The 16,349-nt window shown below is 42.1% G+C and overlaps 1 protein-coding gene and 1 long non-coding RNA gene across 3 annotated transcripts in view; one reads left to right on the top strand and one right to left on the bottom strand.

The window, feature by feature from the left end:
• Positions 1 to 16,349, top strand: part of LOC310889724 (transducin-like enhancer protein 4) — a 97,499-nt gene that overhangs the window by 46,613 nt on the left and 34,537 nt on the right. The window contains exons 7-8 of one of the 2 annotated variants that reach the window (XM_083817641.1): positions 7,139 to 7,340; positions 7,769 to 7,785. In XM_083817641.1, coding sequence (XP_083673767.1) covers positions 7,139 to 7,340; positions 7,769 to 7,785 — 219 coding nt within the window. Of the gene's footprint in view, positions 1 to 7,135; positions 7,341 to 7,768; positions 7,786 to 16,349 lie in introns of both variants that reach the window. The other variant, XM_083817640.1, reaches the window with a different exon arrangement.
• LOC310889725 lies at positions 12,103 to 16,220 on the bottom strand. Its single transcript, XR_014576744.1, has 2 exons — positions 15,136 to 16,220; positions 12,103 to 14,684 (listed from the first exon to the last, which is right to left on the bottom strand). It is a non-coding gene; the product is annotated as an uncharacterized lncRNA (long non-coding RNA).

Genomic DNA, 16,349 nt, shown 5'->3' with positions numbered 1-16,349 from the left:
GCTACTGAATTTATATTGGTCTATCACTGTAGGAGCAGTCAGTAACATGTTTCAGGGCGAAGTGCAGACCACTTATTACATCCCACTGCCAATATGCTGATGCCAGAGGCCCTGCTCGTTATGCTTAAGTAAGTGCATATGACACGAGTGCTACAGCTCACATGCTGTATCTGATCAGGCAGGAGAGCTGACTTCTGCCTCCGTGTTTCTCAAGATTTTCCAAACCTTGGCACCACAGCTAATTGACCACCACATCTTTTTTGGGGGGTTTAGGATTAATCACTGCAGATAGGAGAAGAATTTTCTGTGGAGAATTTTCTTTGTGCTCTACAGTATGAAGATCCCAAACAAAGACAATTTGCTGAAATTCAACGCAGCGTGGATTTGTGTGTTATAACCATGAAAAAACAGAAAGTAGGACTGAAAGAGCTATGTAGTCTGTGCTTTTTGGTGATTGCTATCCAGAAATTCGACTTACTAGCGGTGGATTTAAAAAAAAAAAAAAAAAAGCATCAAGCAAATGCACGTGCAAGATACCATTTTATGCTAAGACTGCATGGCTCTTTGACTATACCTTGTGAGGAAGTTTAGAAGTGAATTACTGTTGCCACATTAAAAGCTCTGGTGGTAGAATTGCTTATGGATTTAGCAACTCAGGTCTCTGTGTGATCAGTGGCATTTCTTTTCTTTTAGCTTTTTCTTTTAGCACCAAGTCACAGTGGAGACACCATTTTCCTACTGTCTGTCCAGAGCAGAGAAAATCTCTTCCCAATGTCCATGGGTAGGATGTGAATAGAGTGTCTGGATAAATCAGGTGTGTGTAAATAGGATAAATCAGGACAGCGTGCACCTGTCCAGATCTGAATTTTGCCCTCTGTAAATGAAGACACCCCGTTGCTGCTGTCACTGTTCTTTTCTCTGCACTGGTCTTTGTAAACGGTTTTGAAGCAGAGGTTTGTTATGCGAGGCACATGTGAAGCCACTGGTGTTTCTTACGGTAAGACCTTGAGCACAGCTGCACTTGGTGCTTTCTGCCTTCTTTTGCAGATGCGAATTTTCTTTTCCTAAGCTAGCAAGGGGATGGAGAAGAAGGAAGAAGAGAGCTTAAGTGGCATGATTTGTGCAAGAATTTCTGCCCTTTATTAAATGATAATAGAAAGTGATTTTAAAGAGCCTAATTCTTCCTCCTTCCACTCCCAGTGTAAAAATGAGAGAGGAGTCCTGCAAACAGACAAATGAACTACTGAACTCTGAGATTCTGGGGAAAAATGCGCATGGCCTTTTGTGGGAAACCAGCTTTTTTTTTTTTTTTTCATTATTAAAATGCTGGCCTCTTTAACCACAGGTCTTTGGTTTGGTGGTGGATCATATTTTTTTTGTTGTTGCTTTCATCCTCTGTCTTTGCTGTTTCACTGCGTGAAAAATAGTCATAAGGGGGGAAGGGAGGACAAATGGTGAAATGTATCCTGACAGATGTTCCTGTATATATGATTAAGAACGGAAATGTTCCCTGCATATATTGCCTTTCATCCCACAATATGATTCTGGAGTTGACTTCTTATTCGTAGATCACTTTAAAGATCTTTGAGGCAATTTGTAGAGATATGATTCTGATAGTTTCTTTGTTATTTATGTAGGAGTTCTAAATGCTCCCCTTCTGATTAATGACAGCTATTGATTTTTCCCTTCCCCCCATAGTTTTCTCAGTGGAGCTTGCTTTCCTTCTGTGGAATCAGTATCCTCAAAGACAGAAAATACTGATTCTCAGGGAGGAAGAATTTTGGCATTTGCTTAATGTTTTTTATTTACTTATTTTTGTTATTGTTCTTTTCATTTATCTCATTTTTCTCTGTTTTTATGTTTTTTCATTCTTTGTCCTGGATTTTCTAACCTGTGCATCCGTTTTCCTTTGTGAGCAGAAACAAGCACTGTGTTTGCTGCAGATGAGCTGTGTATGAGGGTACTGAGTTCCCACCAGTCTCTGATGCCATCCTTTCACACTGGGCACATGCAAAATGATCACTCCCTTACAAGTCCAGTCATAAGGACAGTAGGTTGCTGTATCCTACATCTGCACCACAGTCTCTTTAAGACAAACCTATCATATGTTATATGTGCATATAGCTCCAGGTCTGTTCCACTGGAGGAGCTATTGCATGACTGTCCTTCTATGCTGTTTTGCCATGTTGTACCTTAACATTAAAAAACAAACAAACAAACAAAAAAAAAACAACCCTGGTTTGGGAGGTTATGACAGCAGAGGAAGGAAATGGAGACAGTGCACATCATGTCAGGGGGTGCTAACAGGCATGACAGATAAAAATTCGTATCATCTGAAACACGCTTAAAATTGTGTATGCCAGAGCACTTCCTTTTCTTGCTGGTCTTTGAACCATTGACACTGTGTACTCAAGCCATTGCTTTTATCTCTTTATATTTTTTATCCTGATTAGGGTTTTGTGTGTATGCTATCACAATAATGTTTCTCTCTGAACAGTCAGTCACTTCACCTGAATAATTTCATGAAGCTGTCTTAGTCAGATGCTTTGGTGTGCCCCCAGCAGTATAGCAGGTTTGTGTGTGATTACGTGTCTTTTTGAGACGTTAGTTTGTTAACATTAGAAATGTCTTCGGGTTAGAGGAGTATGTTCAGGTTGTTTGGATAATGGCCGCGCACTTCCAGGGTCTGTAAAGGAAAAAGTGGTAGATTACTGTGACACAGAGCTGCTTGGAAAGTATCCAGTAAAAACTTGAACCTTTTCCAGGAAAATAGGTTTTGAATGTGCTGACTATAACAAGAGAGCATTAGAAGCTAATTTGTTAGTGGGTTTATTATCACATTTTGTTTTAAATTTGTGTGGGGAAAAGAATTAAGCTAAGCATCAATATTTATAATTCCAGTTGTAAAAATTAGTGATACTCAGATAAGAGCCTTTTACAAAGCCTTTTTATGCATTTGTTTAGACATGGCTTTAGGAGTTTTTTTTTCCCTTGTCACTATAGACTAAGTAGAAGAAAATGCAGAAAATTTAAAAACCCAAACCAGATTAGTAGCAATTAGATGTTATCTTTATTTGATATGGGTTGATAATTGTTGAAATTTTTAATTCAATTTTTAATGTCAAACTTATTTAAATGACTGTCTTCCTAAACTTATTACCAAAAGAGCGAGGTTTTCTTTTTTGGCTTCTTTCTGACTACTGATTTTACCCTTGCTCCTATATTTTTGTGTGTTGGATATTTCTTAAAAACATTGCAATCCAGTAGGATTCTATAGGGTATGTTTCTTGGTTGGTAACTGTAGCTGTTTTTATTTCTAAATAGTTCTGGAAAATTTACAGCATAATAAAGCCTGGTGTACTGGTTTTGCAAGTTTTCACCTGTTACGAAAATGCACGCTTGATTTTATGCATACTGTAGTCAACTGTTCTAGGATTGTCTAGTTAACCGTATGCTAAGAGTTCACAAATGACATGACTGAGGATAATAAATTGAAGAGGAGATGGAGGAGTGGGAAGTGAAAGCATTACAGCAACATCAAAAAATTGTGTGGTTGCTCAGTTAGTTCATTTTCAGGCTTTCCTTGCAAGTTTTTAAATTGTATCAGATTTCACGATCTAAATTCATTCTATAGGCAAAAATGAATGTAACCTGCATTCCACAGGGGCATATTTATTTGTGGGGAGAATATCTGTCAGTTGTCTTATTTCATATCTTCAGCATTTTGAGGACTAGAGAGAAGACCATGTTTTTTTCTTACTACTTTGTAGCACTAACCAGATGCCCAGCGGGTAAGGAATTGCCCATGTTTTTCTAACTTTCTCTGTAACCAAGCAGCTGTGTACAGGCTGGTCTAGAAGATAATATTCGCTATTGATGCTGATGGGTAGTGAAAAAGCAAAACCAAGCTGTGAATGTTGCAGGCATTTGAACATAGTAATAGATTTCAAAGGTTTGGAAATGGCAGCTGGGGAGGTGCTACCACTTTCTGGCTTTGCCTTCTTGAGTATGTGCGTTAGAAAACAGTGCTTAATTATGTTGTAATTTACTTTTTTCCTTCTTTTATGATGACTGCCAGCTTTGTCCCCACAAGGCATTGTATTCTGAGAGCAAAAGTCTACCCAGTATTTCATTTCTATTTTTTTCATTTATGTTTTTGGACCGGTGTCTCACTTTGGACATACGACGTTGCTCATCATATTGGAGGAGCTCATAGTCCTTTTCTGTACCGATGCAGTCCTACTCCCAATCCACGTGTTGTTGAACTTCCAGTCCTACTCTAGTCTATAAATATGCACCGTTATGTGCAACTGCATGGCATGAGCAAGTGAGGTAGTAACGGAATTTGGGATGTTAGGTTAGCAGTCTGTTTTTCATACCAAAGTGTTTTCTCTGTGCCATTGCAGTGTGACTAAATCACACCAATTTTCTGCTGTACCAGTGAATGGCACTGCGTGACTGTGGGGCCATCTTCCATCCAGGTTTCATGTTCCCATCACTTTCTGTGAAAGATCTTCAGAGTCCCTTCAGAAAAGTTGTGTGCATGGTTCTCTGTGGCAGGAAGGCTGTGGGTTTGTTTTGTTTTTTCACCTGCTCTCTTCAGTTCTTTTCAGAGATGTCTGCAAGTCAGCTTGCAAGGGAAAACATTTTAGTTCTTGGTCAAGAGAATCTGGGCCAGCCATGCAGTTCTGGGTGATCTCAAGCCGCTGCACTGAGGAGTCATTGCACATACTAATCTTAATGCCCAAGTTATGTCCGGGAGATGTTAATGTTTGGCATAGCCAAGATGCAGAGCCTGTGGTGCTGTATGGCTGAGTTATGTAGAGAAACTCCCAACAAAGTCCAGTAAAAATGCCATTGAGTTTGTACGGACATTTTCTTCAAGCTCTTTGGAAACCATCCTGTATCCACAGAGAAGGTCATATAATGCAAATTGGGTAGATTGGTAGGCAAATGTCTATGGATTGTACAGAATTGTGCAGCGAGTGACCCTTACTTGTATGCTTTGATCAACAGTGAAAGAGTTAACAAGAGCAAAACTCTGTCACTGCTGGTATTCTCTGGTGCTTCTCAAAGCCATTGGCAAACTCAGGAAGACATCTTCTTGCATTGGTTTATAGCACATTTTCAAAGAGGAACGGGTAATCCATGTTTAAAACGAAATCCAAGATTCTGGATTACAGGATCTTTTGTCAGCTCATATTCTTTCTCTGTTTATCATTTCTCTCTGTCCTCCTCCCTCCACAAACCCAGCATGCCAGCTTGTTCCCTTGCTGTAAGGTAGCCCCATTCGAATTCTAAAGCTAACCAACACACAGTTGTCTCGTTTCATTTTGTTGTAGTTAATTTTCAATTCTGAGCAATGAAACATCCTTCCATAAGAGCACTAAACAAACAAAATGTGTTTGGTACTTTCTACAAAAAAGGACACTTAACTAGAGTGACATGGGTTTGCAAGTAGGGAGAGGATTGATTTTTCTTTCCCACCTGCAAGAATCTTGTTTCTGGTTTTCTTTCTTTTTGTGTCTTTTTTTGTCCTATTTTTTATATTTGTGTTATTTTTCCCCTTCCTTTTGGGTCATTCATCTTCTGTCCCTGGCACTGGGCTGAGTCAGATGCCGTGTACGTGCTACTGTCACTCAGATTCCACCGCCTGGATTGTGTTTTGAAAAGTAGGAGAAGGATCTCTACCTTCACAGGAAAGTGTGGAGGGATGCGTGCGTGCAGGGTGCTGCATGAGTTATGTGGCGTGCTGTATACATGACTTGCATTCTTTTACTTTCTGCTCACCCATATGTAAAGATTTCATGCTAGGGAGGGGAGGGAAAAATCAAGTGAACAGCATTATTGCCTCTCGATTGATTAGAGAGCTAGGCTGTGAGGTGGGAACTGAATTTAGATTCAAATGAAAAACAAATAAAAGCAGAACTTGAATCTCCGCAATTAGGAATTTAAAATGGAATGTTTTTATGCAAAGTGAGTTAAGTTTTTATTTCTTCCTCTTCCAAAGTCCTTTATGAAGACGTGCAGGGAAGAGAGCAATCCTAGAGGACTTCTGATTTGATTTACCATGAGTCCTGAGAAGTGACTGCTTGGAAACTAAGAGAAAATTTCAAAGCTAATCTAGTTTCTGTATGAACAGGAATTAGTTGGACAGTTAGTGGGCAAGTCATGGACCTAAACAGATCTCTCTTGGGATATATTTAACATAACTTTTTTTTTTTCATGCCTTCCCATTCAGTAGCAACAAACAAACTATCTACCCACAATGGTTAGCATAGCACAGAGCTTGATGCAGCCCTAGTTGAGGTCAAGCACTCCAATTCGAACCTCTCAAGGGCTTTCTCTATGTGTTGCCAGTGTACTGGTAAAAATGACTTTAAACTCTTGTCAGCGCAGTTACTGGTGCATGCATCACAGTCCCACTCAAATAAACCTGTCACAACACAGAGTCAGCAGCTAGAGAAGAGTACAAGGGCAGGCCTCTAGCTTTTCATTCGAGCATCACTAAACGTGCACAGAGTGCCCAATTATTTCAGCATTATTGAGCAAGCCTACAGGAGGACCCAAGCCTTGCTACATTAGATTTTCTTTAGTAATTTGCTCAAGTACCGCTGAGGACACTTAAAGGGCTTAAAACGGTGGCTGCAACCAGTTTCCTTTTCTGGATTGTTAATTCAGGTTTTCTCTTTCAAATTAACTCTCACTGCATGCTGTGCAGTAGCGCTGGGAGAACTGTTTAACACTAATTTTCTCAATTTTCAGCTTTTTTTTTTTTTTGCATTATATAACTGCTTTTATAGTTACATATGTTTTGATTAGACTTGTACGTTGTGTGTTTCTGCTAGCAAGAATAAAATGTAGCAGCTCTGTCAGAGGAATAAAAAATTCACTAAAACTGAAAAAAATCTTTTTTTTTTATAATTATTTTTTGTTAATTCAGCCTGAAGTTTACAGATTGTGTTGTGTCCAAACATACAGACATTTTTAAAATGCCAAGGTGTTTGTGAGAGTTAATACGTGGGTTGATCGGATGTATTGGTTGATCTGATCAGTTAGGTTTGATGTACAGGATCAGTCAGACAACCCCCCCTCTCCCTGAACACATTCAATATCTGTGTTTCATTTTTCACAGCAGCAACAACTCCAGGCCCAGCATTTGTCACACGGACATGGTCTGCCCGTGCCGCTCACTCCGCACCCCTCAGGCTTGCAGCCTCCAACCATCCCACCCATTGGCAGCAGTGCTGGCCTTCTGGCACTGTCCAGCGCACTGGGGGGGCAGTCCCACCTCCCGATCAAAGATGAAAAGAAGCACCATGATAACGATCACCAAAGAGGTAGGCACTGCCAGATGCGTACATGGCTTCATTTGTTTCTTATTCCTTCCTTCTTTTATTTTTTAACTCTCCATATGTTTTGAAAAACATACAAACAACAAAAACAACAACAATATTCACAAGTAATTTTCACTACCTAATTGCTTTAGTATTTATTACCTTGTAGTAGCCAGAAAGTGTGTTCAAAAGGTGGAGTTCTGGTTTTATAAATCTGGCTGTAGGGTATTAATAATTAACTGTACAGAAAAGTTAACATCTGTGCGATTTATTATTTAACAGATATCAAGATTCTTTCTTCTGAGAATGATAAGTGTGTAATTTTATGTAAACTAACTAGTACTTTTCTCTTTCTCTCTCTTTCCCCCCACCTCCTCATCCCCTGCTGCTGCCTCCTCTCCTCCATGTGTGTGGGGCTGCTCTGCACGCAGACAGAGACTCCATTAAGGTAGGACTCCATTTTGCAGGTGGAAGGATAGGCTCAAAAGAGCTGCACGCTGCATTTTTCTGACATGTGGTCTGGAGTGGTGGAAGAAGTCACTGATTGAAACCAGGGTGTGACCTTCATGCTGATTATCAGAGTCCTGAATAGGCTGTGTATCACACTAAGAGAGTGGCTGGTCATAGTGCAGCTAGGATTGCCAGTGATGTACCATCCAGCGAGGCTGGTGATCAGATCTCTGCCCCTTGGCCAACTCTCAGTGTTGGGACTGTTCTCGGATATGGTAAAGAGGACTGTCCTGAGTCTCTGTGTAAACTTCGGAGATAGAAAGAATTAGCCGGTGGTTTTAAGTCTTCGGAGGCTGTAAAACTGTAATTCTGATATATCCGCATAATACCATTTGCATTGAAGTTATGGAAAGCTGTGTCACTTTCAGGGAAGAAACGGGTTCCCACCTGCTGTGGTTTCAGCAGCTGTTGGCTAACTGTAGTGAAAGGAGCTGCAGAAGGCAGCACTCACTAAGAATCCTATATTCCTCTCCCAGAAGTCAGTTTTCACGCTCTTAATGACTCTGTGGTGTACATACGTGCGCCATCCTGTGAATGATAGTGTTTATAAACAGCCGTAATACATATCTTGCAGCTCATGTAATTTTGAGCATTCAGTGATGCATACTGCAGCAATTCAGCATATATTCCTGTGTGCTCATCTGTACTTGATAACCATCACAGTCTCACAGAGGATGCTGGAGTTTTAATGCTGCAAATGGAAAGGTGCATCTTGGCTCTGCCCTCTCCTGGATCAGCCTGCTCTCCTCACTGGCACTGGCCATTTACCAACTCACGGCAGAAGCAGTTGTCGCTGGTTGCGCAGTTACCTGCATAGCCCTGGGTAGCTGGATGCAGTTAGAGTAGAGCTTGAACAGCTTGCACAATCTTCAGAAGCGTAAGATTTAGTGGGTTTAGATGATGGTGAGTGTGAAATGAAAAGGGTGCTTGTCGTACAAAGGGCAAGATGTGTGCACCTGACTTACTGAACACTTGCAAACAATTTGTCAAGTTTTCAGCGGTGCTTTTTTAAGAAATGTGTGATTCATTCTTGGGGGTGGCCAAACAGCAGAAGAGGTGTTCACAGCACAAGTTTTAGGAGCGTTTGATGAGATTGCCAGGAACTGGCCAGTAGGGTGTCCTCAGGGCTGCATTTTGGAGCCAGCTCTCTTCAGTGTTTTTTAAATGATCTGGATGCAGAAGTAAAATGCATACTAAGCAAGTTTGCAGATGATACTAAATTAGGAGGAGCTGTGGACTCCCTTAAAAGTAGAGAGGCCTTGCAGAAAGATCTTGATAGACCAGAAGGAGGGGCAGGCGCTGAGCTCTGCTCTCTGGGGACAGCGACAGGACCTGAGGGAACGGCATGGAGCTGGGACAGGGGAGGGTCAGGCTGGGGGTTAGGGAAAGGTTCTGCACCCAGAGGGTGGTCGGGCACTGGGACAGGCTCCCCAGGGCAGTGGCCATCGCACCGAGCCTGACGGAGCTCAAGAAGCGTTTGGACAATGCTCTCAGACACATGGTCTGGTTTTTGGGTGGTCCTGTGTGGAGTTAGGAGTTGGACTCAACTAAGGTCCCTTCAGCTCAGGATGTGCTACGATTGTTTTGCTCATGTGCCCTGGACAGAGTCAGGAGAAGCACAGTGCCAGGCACAGGCTTTGCCCCACCACAGACCTGTCCCACCAGGGGCTGCCGTGTGAGGGGGCATGCCTTTGCTTCTCCAGCAGTTCCCAGTGGGGACATGTCCCGTGCCCTCCCCCACGTATCTATTCTGCCATTGGCAACTTTGCTCTGTCCCAGCAGAATGAAATTGAGCTGGTTGTTGTCAGTTTTACTGTTACTCACGTGGTTCTGCATAACAACCAGGAGCTGACAGGAACTGTCAGTTTTTACTGTGAGCAGCAAAGGCACTGAAGCTGTCTATCCACCGACACAGGACAACAGCGCATTGGATTTCACTTTAGCTTCTTTGTCACGAGGGCTAGAAACTGGGATTATTGCTTTGTGCAGTGAAACCAGGCACAGATTAATGATGATTTCGGCAGAACACCCGCTGTTCACTCTGAGCAAATAGTTTTAGCTGTTCTTCTTTTTTCTCCACATCCAAACAAACAAGTGCAAGTAGGGCAGATATCTGTATATATCGGAGAATATAAAAATGCTCATTTTCTTTAGCAGGCTTGCATACCTGTATAGTTGAGACCACAAGCCTTTCACTCATGAAGGTGAATAAAGAGAACTGCTAGCATATAGGTTATGCCAATTACTGTTTTAAATAGATTTATTAGTCCTCTTTCCATGATGTCAGTGGGATGTTGGGGTATTTATGCTGGTACGAGTATTGCGGGTGTGTTTATACTAAAAAGACTGATTTTGTTTAGTTCATCTGAAATTACTTAGAATGATTCAAATGCACTGTTACTCATACAGCTTCTGACACTGAGAGGAGGGTGTCACTACTTTGTAGCAATTTATTTTGAAATGATAAGTAGATGTTTGTCTTGTACAGTGTTCAGGTTGTGAGTTGGCTTGTGTGTCAGCATTATGGGGCTTGCTGCCAGCCTTGCAAGGTGAAATAGTTTGCTAATTTCCTTAAATGTTTTCAGTGATGCCCAGAGTAGCAGTTAGTCGCTTGTTCTATCGATCTGTCCTCCCTTAAGTGGCTCCTGGTTAAGAGAGGCTTTTTATGATCGTCTGCTCTGTGACTTGGGATGTTTTTTGTCAGCCAGAACGTGCCAGTTGCCAGCAGCTGGAGTCTGTGTGCTTGTATGAAATAATTTATTCATGCAGGATAATGCTCCTTAACATTTAACAGGTAATGAACGTGACATAAATTTCCTTCTTGCTTTTAATTTTTCCCTTTCCTCTTCTAATGTGCAAACAGGCAGCTCTGGTACTCTAAATAATAAGTAATTTTTGGCCATCTGTCAAAAGGAAATTTCAATACAAATTTAAATTAATGGTGCCTGAAATTTTTTATAGCTCCTCTAAAAGCCTCTAATGTGCAGAAAATTCTGAATCTGCTGGTAGTAATTAGTGTAGCATGTAATGAGGATATGGGCAACGTTATACAGCCCCAGTGTAACGTTTTGATATGGTAGCAAAATTTTGATTTATACAAGGTTGTGCCTGGGTTTAATTGTGAGAGACACTTTAAAGTGTTTTCTTGCTGATACAGATTATTAAGCAGGGCAGATTTTAGAATAGCTCGTAAAGTGTAAATTTACGCTTTAGTGTACGATTCAGATAATGAAGGTACCCTGCCCATCGGTATAGAGGAGCTTGACTGAAGTGTCCCATTTCCCCTCGCCATTTCATGCTACCACTTCCCGTGTCTTTGATTTGGCAGGCAGTTTTGTTCATGAAACTTGTTTCCAGTTATGCTCACCGTGACCCTCCCCGTAGTTCTGCCCAGGGAAAATGCTGTGCTGGAGCAGCTGGAACTGCTGCTCTCTGTTCCTCCGCACAGAGAGGAATGAGCAGCGTGTGGGTGAGGAAGAGAAGGGCTGGGCTGGTAACACCTTTGGCATGTGAGATTTTACGGGTTCTTTGGAGGCTGTGGCAGGCAAGTTGTTCATGTCACTGGTGAGCACTGAAGCCAAGATCTGAGGCTGCAGCCATGGAGTAAGGCAGGCTGGCATCAAAAGGCTGTTTCTTTTCAGACACAGTCCCATTTCGGTTTGTATCACTCTTCTAAACATGACACTTTCTGCCTGATAAGAGAGCCCAGCCTTGCATCCTTCCCAGCACCTCCCTGGAGCAAGCAGTTCACTGCTGAAAATGAGGAGGGACCTTCCAGATAACATGAGATTGTCCAGGAGCTATTCCTAAATAATAGATCACCATCTGCACATCAAGTTCGGTGGAGGAGGATGGCTTTGGGAACTCTCTGATTTCATGTCAGATTCAGTCCTCTGAATCCTCTGCAAAGTTTGAAGTGGGGAAGAGCTCGAGATGCAGTAAACTGGGTCATGGGTCTGCTCTTCAAGGCAGAGGAGAGGGGAGGGAAGGGCAGCAAGGGGCTGTGCTGACAGTGTAGTGGTGGCTTAAGGGATATGACAGAATAATATGTGTTTAGACTCAAAGACAAACAAGCAGCCGCACAGTTAAACATATAGCTTTTCTGAGAAGGTCTGATGTTTTCTCTTTGCAATGCAGTAAGAATAATTTTTTTTTTTTTTGGCTAACTAGTAAATAAATAAAATATGATTCTGCGGTGCTGCAGTGTGCCCTTGCTTTCTGTTTGCACCCCGCAAGGATTTTTCCACCTCTCGTAAGGACTGCTGATTCAGGAGGCATGTCATTCTTCCTGGCCTGCTCCTCACCCACTGTCTCTGGGACAAATTTGACAAAAGTTTCTCTGGTCCATAACAAAGCCCCTTCTGTAAAAATTACCTTCTGAAGAAGCTTAGGAAGCATTTTGTGTGTGAAGGTGTCATATGGCAGACAGTAATCAAGTGGTAGCAGTCTCTTCCCATGGCGTTGGCTGAGACACCTGGACTAAAGGAGCCCCCAGCCGCTCGCCAAGCTTTGGGTCTGTCACAGCCAGTGATGTCCCTTACCAACATATTCAAGAATTTCAAAGTCTTCAAAATCACTGTCCTGTACATGGGACTAAACTCTTGCAACTTTTTTCCCTGTCTGTAGTTAATCCATTTCTGTTCTTTATACCCATGTGGTGTATTTTTCCTTTTTTTTTTTTTTATTTGAATTGTAAATTATTTGGGGCTAGGCCATACCTGTAGTACAATATGCCAACATGGTGGAAACTGTTCATTTCTGTGAGTTCATCTCAGTCACAATAAGTCAATAATTAAAAGCTGCTATCTTGTGGCTGGAATAAAATAGCCTATTTGAGATCCCTCTGGAAAAGAAAAAAAAAAAGGGGGGGGTTTACATGAAAGGATAATTTTAGCTTCTGAAATAACAAATCAAACGCAGATTGGAGATGCATTTCCGTCCAACATGTTAGTGAACTAGGAGAAGTCTGTCAGGGCAAATTCAAGTGGGTTTAGCAGTAAGATTACTTTTGCCTTAATCTGTGGGAAGGCTAATAATTATACGTGTGGCAAATACAGAGAAAGGGGACTCGTTGGTGTGAGTCTCGTGTTCCATTTACATTTCTGGTGGCAGGTGCTCCAGTGCTTGCTAAAACCTGAGCCTGTCTCAATTTAGCTTCTCGAGCTGTTAGCCGCTATTAAGTGTTTAGACCTCTGTTCACTTAGTATGTAAGTAAGAGTAAGCTGCTTACTCCTGCAGCTGTTATTTGATACTTGTAATGCTTCTGAAAAGAACAAGGTAGTTTAAAATAAAAAAGACCAAGATATACGATCAGAATTCTGGATATTACCAAATGTAATTGCATTGCTCGGACTTCGTTCTTCCACTGGTAGAGGAACACCACAAACTGACGTGATTCACTGCAGTAGACTTCATCTTAATTGTCAAGTTTCTTTTAAGTGAGACTTCCTCCAGTGATATGAGTCTTCTGCCAAACACCATTGCATTCAGTTTGTATTTAACGAGCCAAAGAAACATAGTTATCTGTTACATGCCTAAAGAAAGTTAGAGAATTTATTTCCTGATCATTTCATTTTGCCACTTCAATACCACTCAGCTGAAAAGCTCTTCACAGGCTTGTAAAAATCAAAACATGTTTCGCATTCGTGTCGTGGCTTCTGCGTGCGCCTTTCTCTGTACGGAAACAAGGCGTTGCGTGTATTTTGCTTTCTGTAATGATGAAGTGGTAATTTTTGAGCTGAACATGTTTGAACTAAACTTTGCTCCACAAGAGTTGTGTTTTGATCTTCATGGGTGTTTTGAGGGTAGCATTATCAAAATATAATGAGTAACTTCTGTTGGCTCGCAATACAATAATTTGTTCAGTATTAATTGATATCTGCCTCTGGGCATGTAAGCTGTGCTGAATGTAACAGGTGCCCTAATTCCAGAAAATGTGTTGTAATTGTTTGTATGTGGAACAGATGAATAAATATCTGTAGGGCATAGCTGGTCCTCAGGTGGTGAACGTGAATGGATTAATGATGTGATTGGGTGAGACATGCTTGCTTGTTGCAGTCTCGTCCAGTAACTGTCTGCTGAAGCAGAACAAATATTAATTAGCAGGGTCCTGTTTGTTGTCTTGGTCTATCTTATGGAGCTGATTTTTTGGCATTGCCCTTTTTTTTTTTTTTCTTAATAACCTTTTCATAGCTAGACTTGTAGCATGTCATTCAAGTCTGTGGTTTTTAACAGATTTTAAAACACAAAACTGAACCTCAGGTATCTCTTTTTTTTTAACTGAATTTTACATTTCTTTCATTCAGTGTCACATCATTTGCCTTTTTAATGAGGTCGTCTGGGAATTTTAATTTAGTGAAGAGCATTCATATGAAAGTAACAGCATGTACCCTGCTATCAAAGAATTAGTTGATTCTGCCATGTCTGTGGCTTCACTTCCTTTACCCAATGGCTTTTTTCCTTCTTCTGTGTATAAACTATGCTGGCCTCTTTGCTCGTGCCTGTTACGGCAGGGTGACTCTTACTCAGTGGTGTGCCCACATTTGGATGAGCTCCTACAGCGCTTCTCACTATCAAACTTTATTTTGCCACTTGGTGATTTAGGGTAACTCAAATGTTCTCTCTCCAGATGCTCTCTTCACCCAGGAGGCAAACACTTACATGGGCTGTAATTTCTAACCTGAGCAGTCATGTCTAATTATTTCCATGGCAACAGACTGTGATGTTGATAATACAAGATTATGACTTCACATTGTAGAGTAGGAAGAGGAAGTTTGCTGGGGTGAGGAGGTGGGTGGAAAGGTCTTCTCCAGCGCAAAGTCTTTGACAGTGTAATAGCTAGGAGGAAAGAAGCAGAGGGAGGAGATGGATTTATTTATTATCTTTTTTTTGAAGTCCTCGTTGTAATGTAAATGCGCAATTAAAATCATACCCCGAGTGCTGGCATTCATGTTTACACCAGTTTGCTCAGGGTGAACGTGTCTGGAATGAAGCACGTGTTTGCAGGTTCAGTTAAAGAGGTGTTAGCCTAAGGGATAGGAGAAGATAGATAATATTCATCAACTTTTACTGAAGCGGGACACAAACTAGGTGGCTGCTTTATGTGTTTATGCCAGCACTGTGACAGGTTTTCTCTCTGCATTGAGCGCTAATCACCTATTTTAATTTTGAGTTGTTATTAAGACCTTTACAGCCAAGGTATTTGAGACATCCCTTATTTTAATGCGTATCAGTGGATTCATTGGGCATTCTAATTATCTACTAGAGGGAGAAGAGGAGAAGAGATTACCTTGTGGAGTCAGCAACATGGGCGAAACGCACTGCAACTTTCCGTCCCCTGCCTGAAGACACTGAGTGCCGGTAGCAGGTTAATGCTGGTGTTACACGGCTCTTGCTGTCTCTTCCCCCGCGCTGGGAAAGAAGTAAATTCCCAGTCAGAGTGTTTTCGGTTTCTGAGGCTGATTTTAGAAGAAGCTGGAGGAAATGAGTGGTCTGACTGATTCCTAAGTTGTTGTGAAAGATTGTCGAGTGCATCATGAATTGCAAAGTTTTAGATGTGTTTTTGAGCAATTACGCTGGCCAGCGGGAATCAGCCATTGAGGAGAATTTGCAGGAAAGTTACACCGGGCCTCCCGCCTCTCTCCGGTACACTTCTAATTGAGTCGAATAATTAATTAAACATCTAAAGCTCGATTAGCCTATTCTGCATGACGATTTGAAAAGTTCTGTGTTTTCTTGAGCGACATTTGGCCTTTTGAAGAACAAAAAATTGGAAATGCTAATGTTTTTTTCAGCCAACTAAAGGAAGAAAATAAAAATGTCTCCATAGCAACAAAGCTTCTTTCTAGATAGTTTCCTAAGATATGCCTGAACCAGAAGCAGATGTCTGATTTGAGAATCTTGCCTCCTTCAATGTAAACAAATAACTTCTAGGCAGGTGTTGGAAATAATATGGAAATCCTATTAAGGGGCCCTGGGTTTCTGTCACTCAGGAAGCCCTAGCCACAAAAGGGTTGGTTGTCTGAATACAGGCGGCAGAGTAAATTCTCATTAGGCTTTAGCTTTTCCCAGGAAATGATTGTCTCTGCGTGCTCTTTCTCCCGCGAACCTGAATGTAAGCCGCTTCGGCCACGGATCCCCTCCGCCGCCCTCGCCTCCTCGCTTTGCTCTCCGGCTGGATTAACGCCCGGTGCGCTGCTGCTGCTGCTGCCGGTGCCGCGAGAGTCGTGACAGCCGCGACCGGAGCGAGGGGAGGACGGGGAAGGGGCGGGGGACGCGGCGGGGCAGCGGCTCCTTCGGGCGGGTTTGCAGAGTTCCCTTGCGAGGGGGGCATCCAAAAACGAGACGGCGAGGTTTCCCGCACCGTGCCTGGGAAGCCGGTGCGCCCCCCCCCCCTTTTTTTTTTTTTTTTTTTTTTTTCCCCTTCTTTCTTTTCCCCTCCCTCGGTCCCGCCGCCGAAGCGGCTGCTGGCACGCTGCTGCGGCCCGCGGGACGGCTCCCGGC

The sequence above is a fragment of the Anser anser genome (genome assembly GCF_964211835.1).
Source record: "Anser anser genome assembly, chromosome: Z".
NCBI lineage: Eukaryota > Metazoa > Chordata > Aves > Anseriformes > Anatidae > Anser > Anser anser.
Note: the sequence above shows the minus strand (reverse complement) of the source record. Positions and strands in the feature narration are given on the sequence as shown.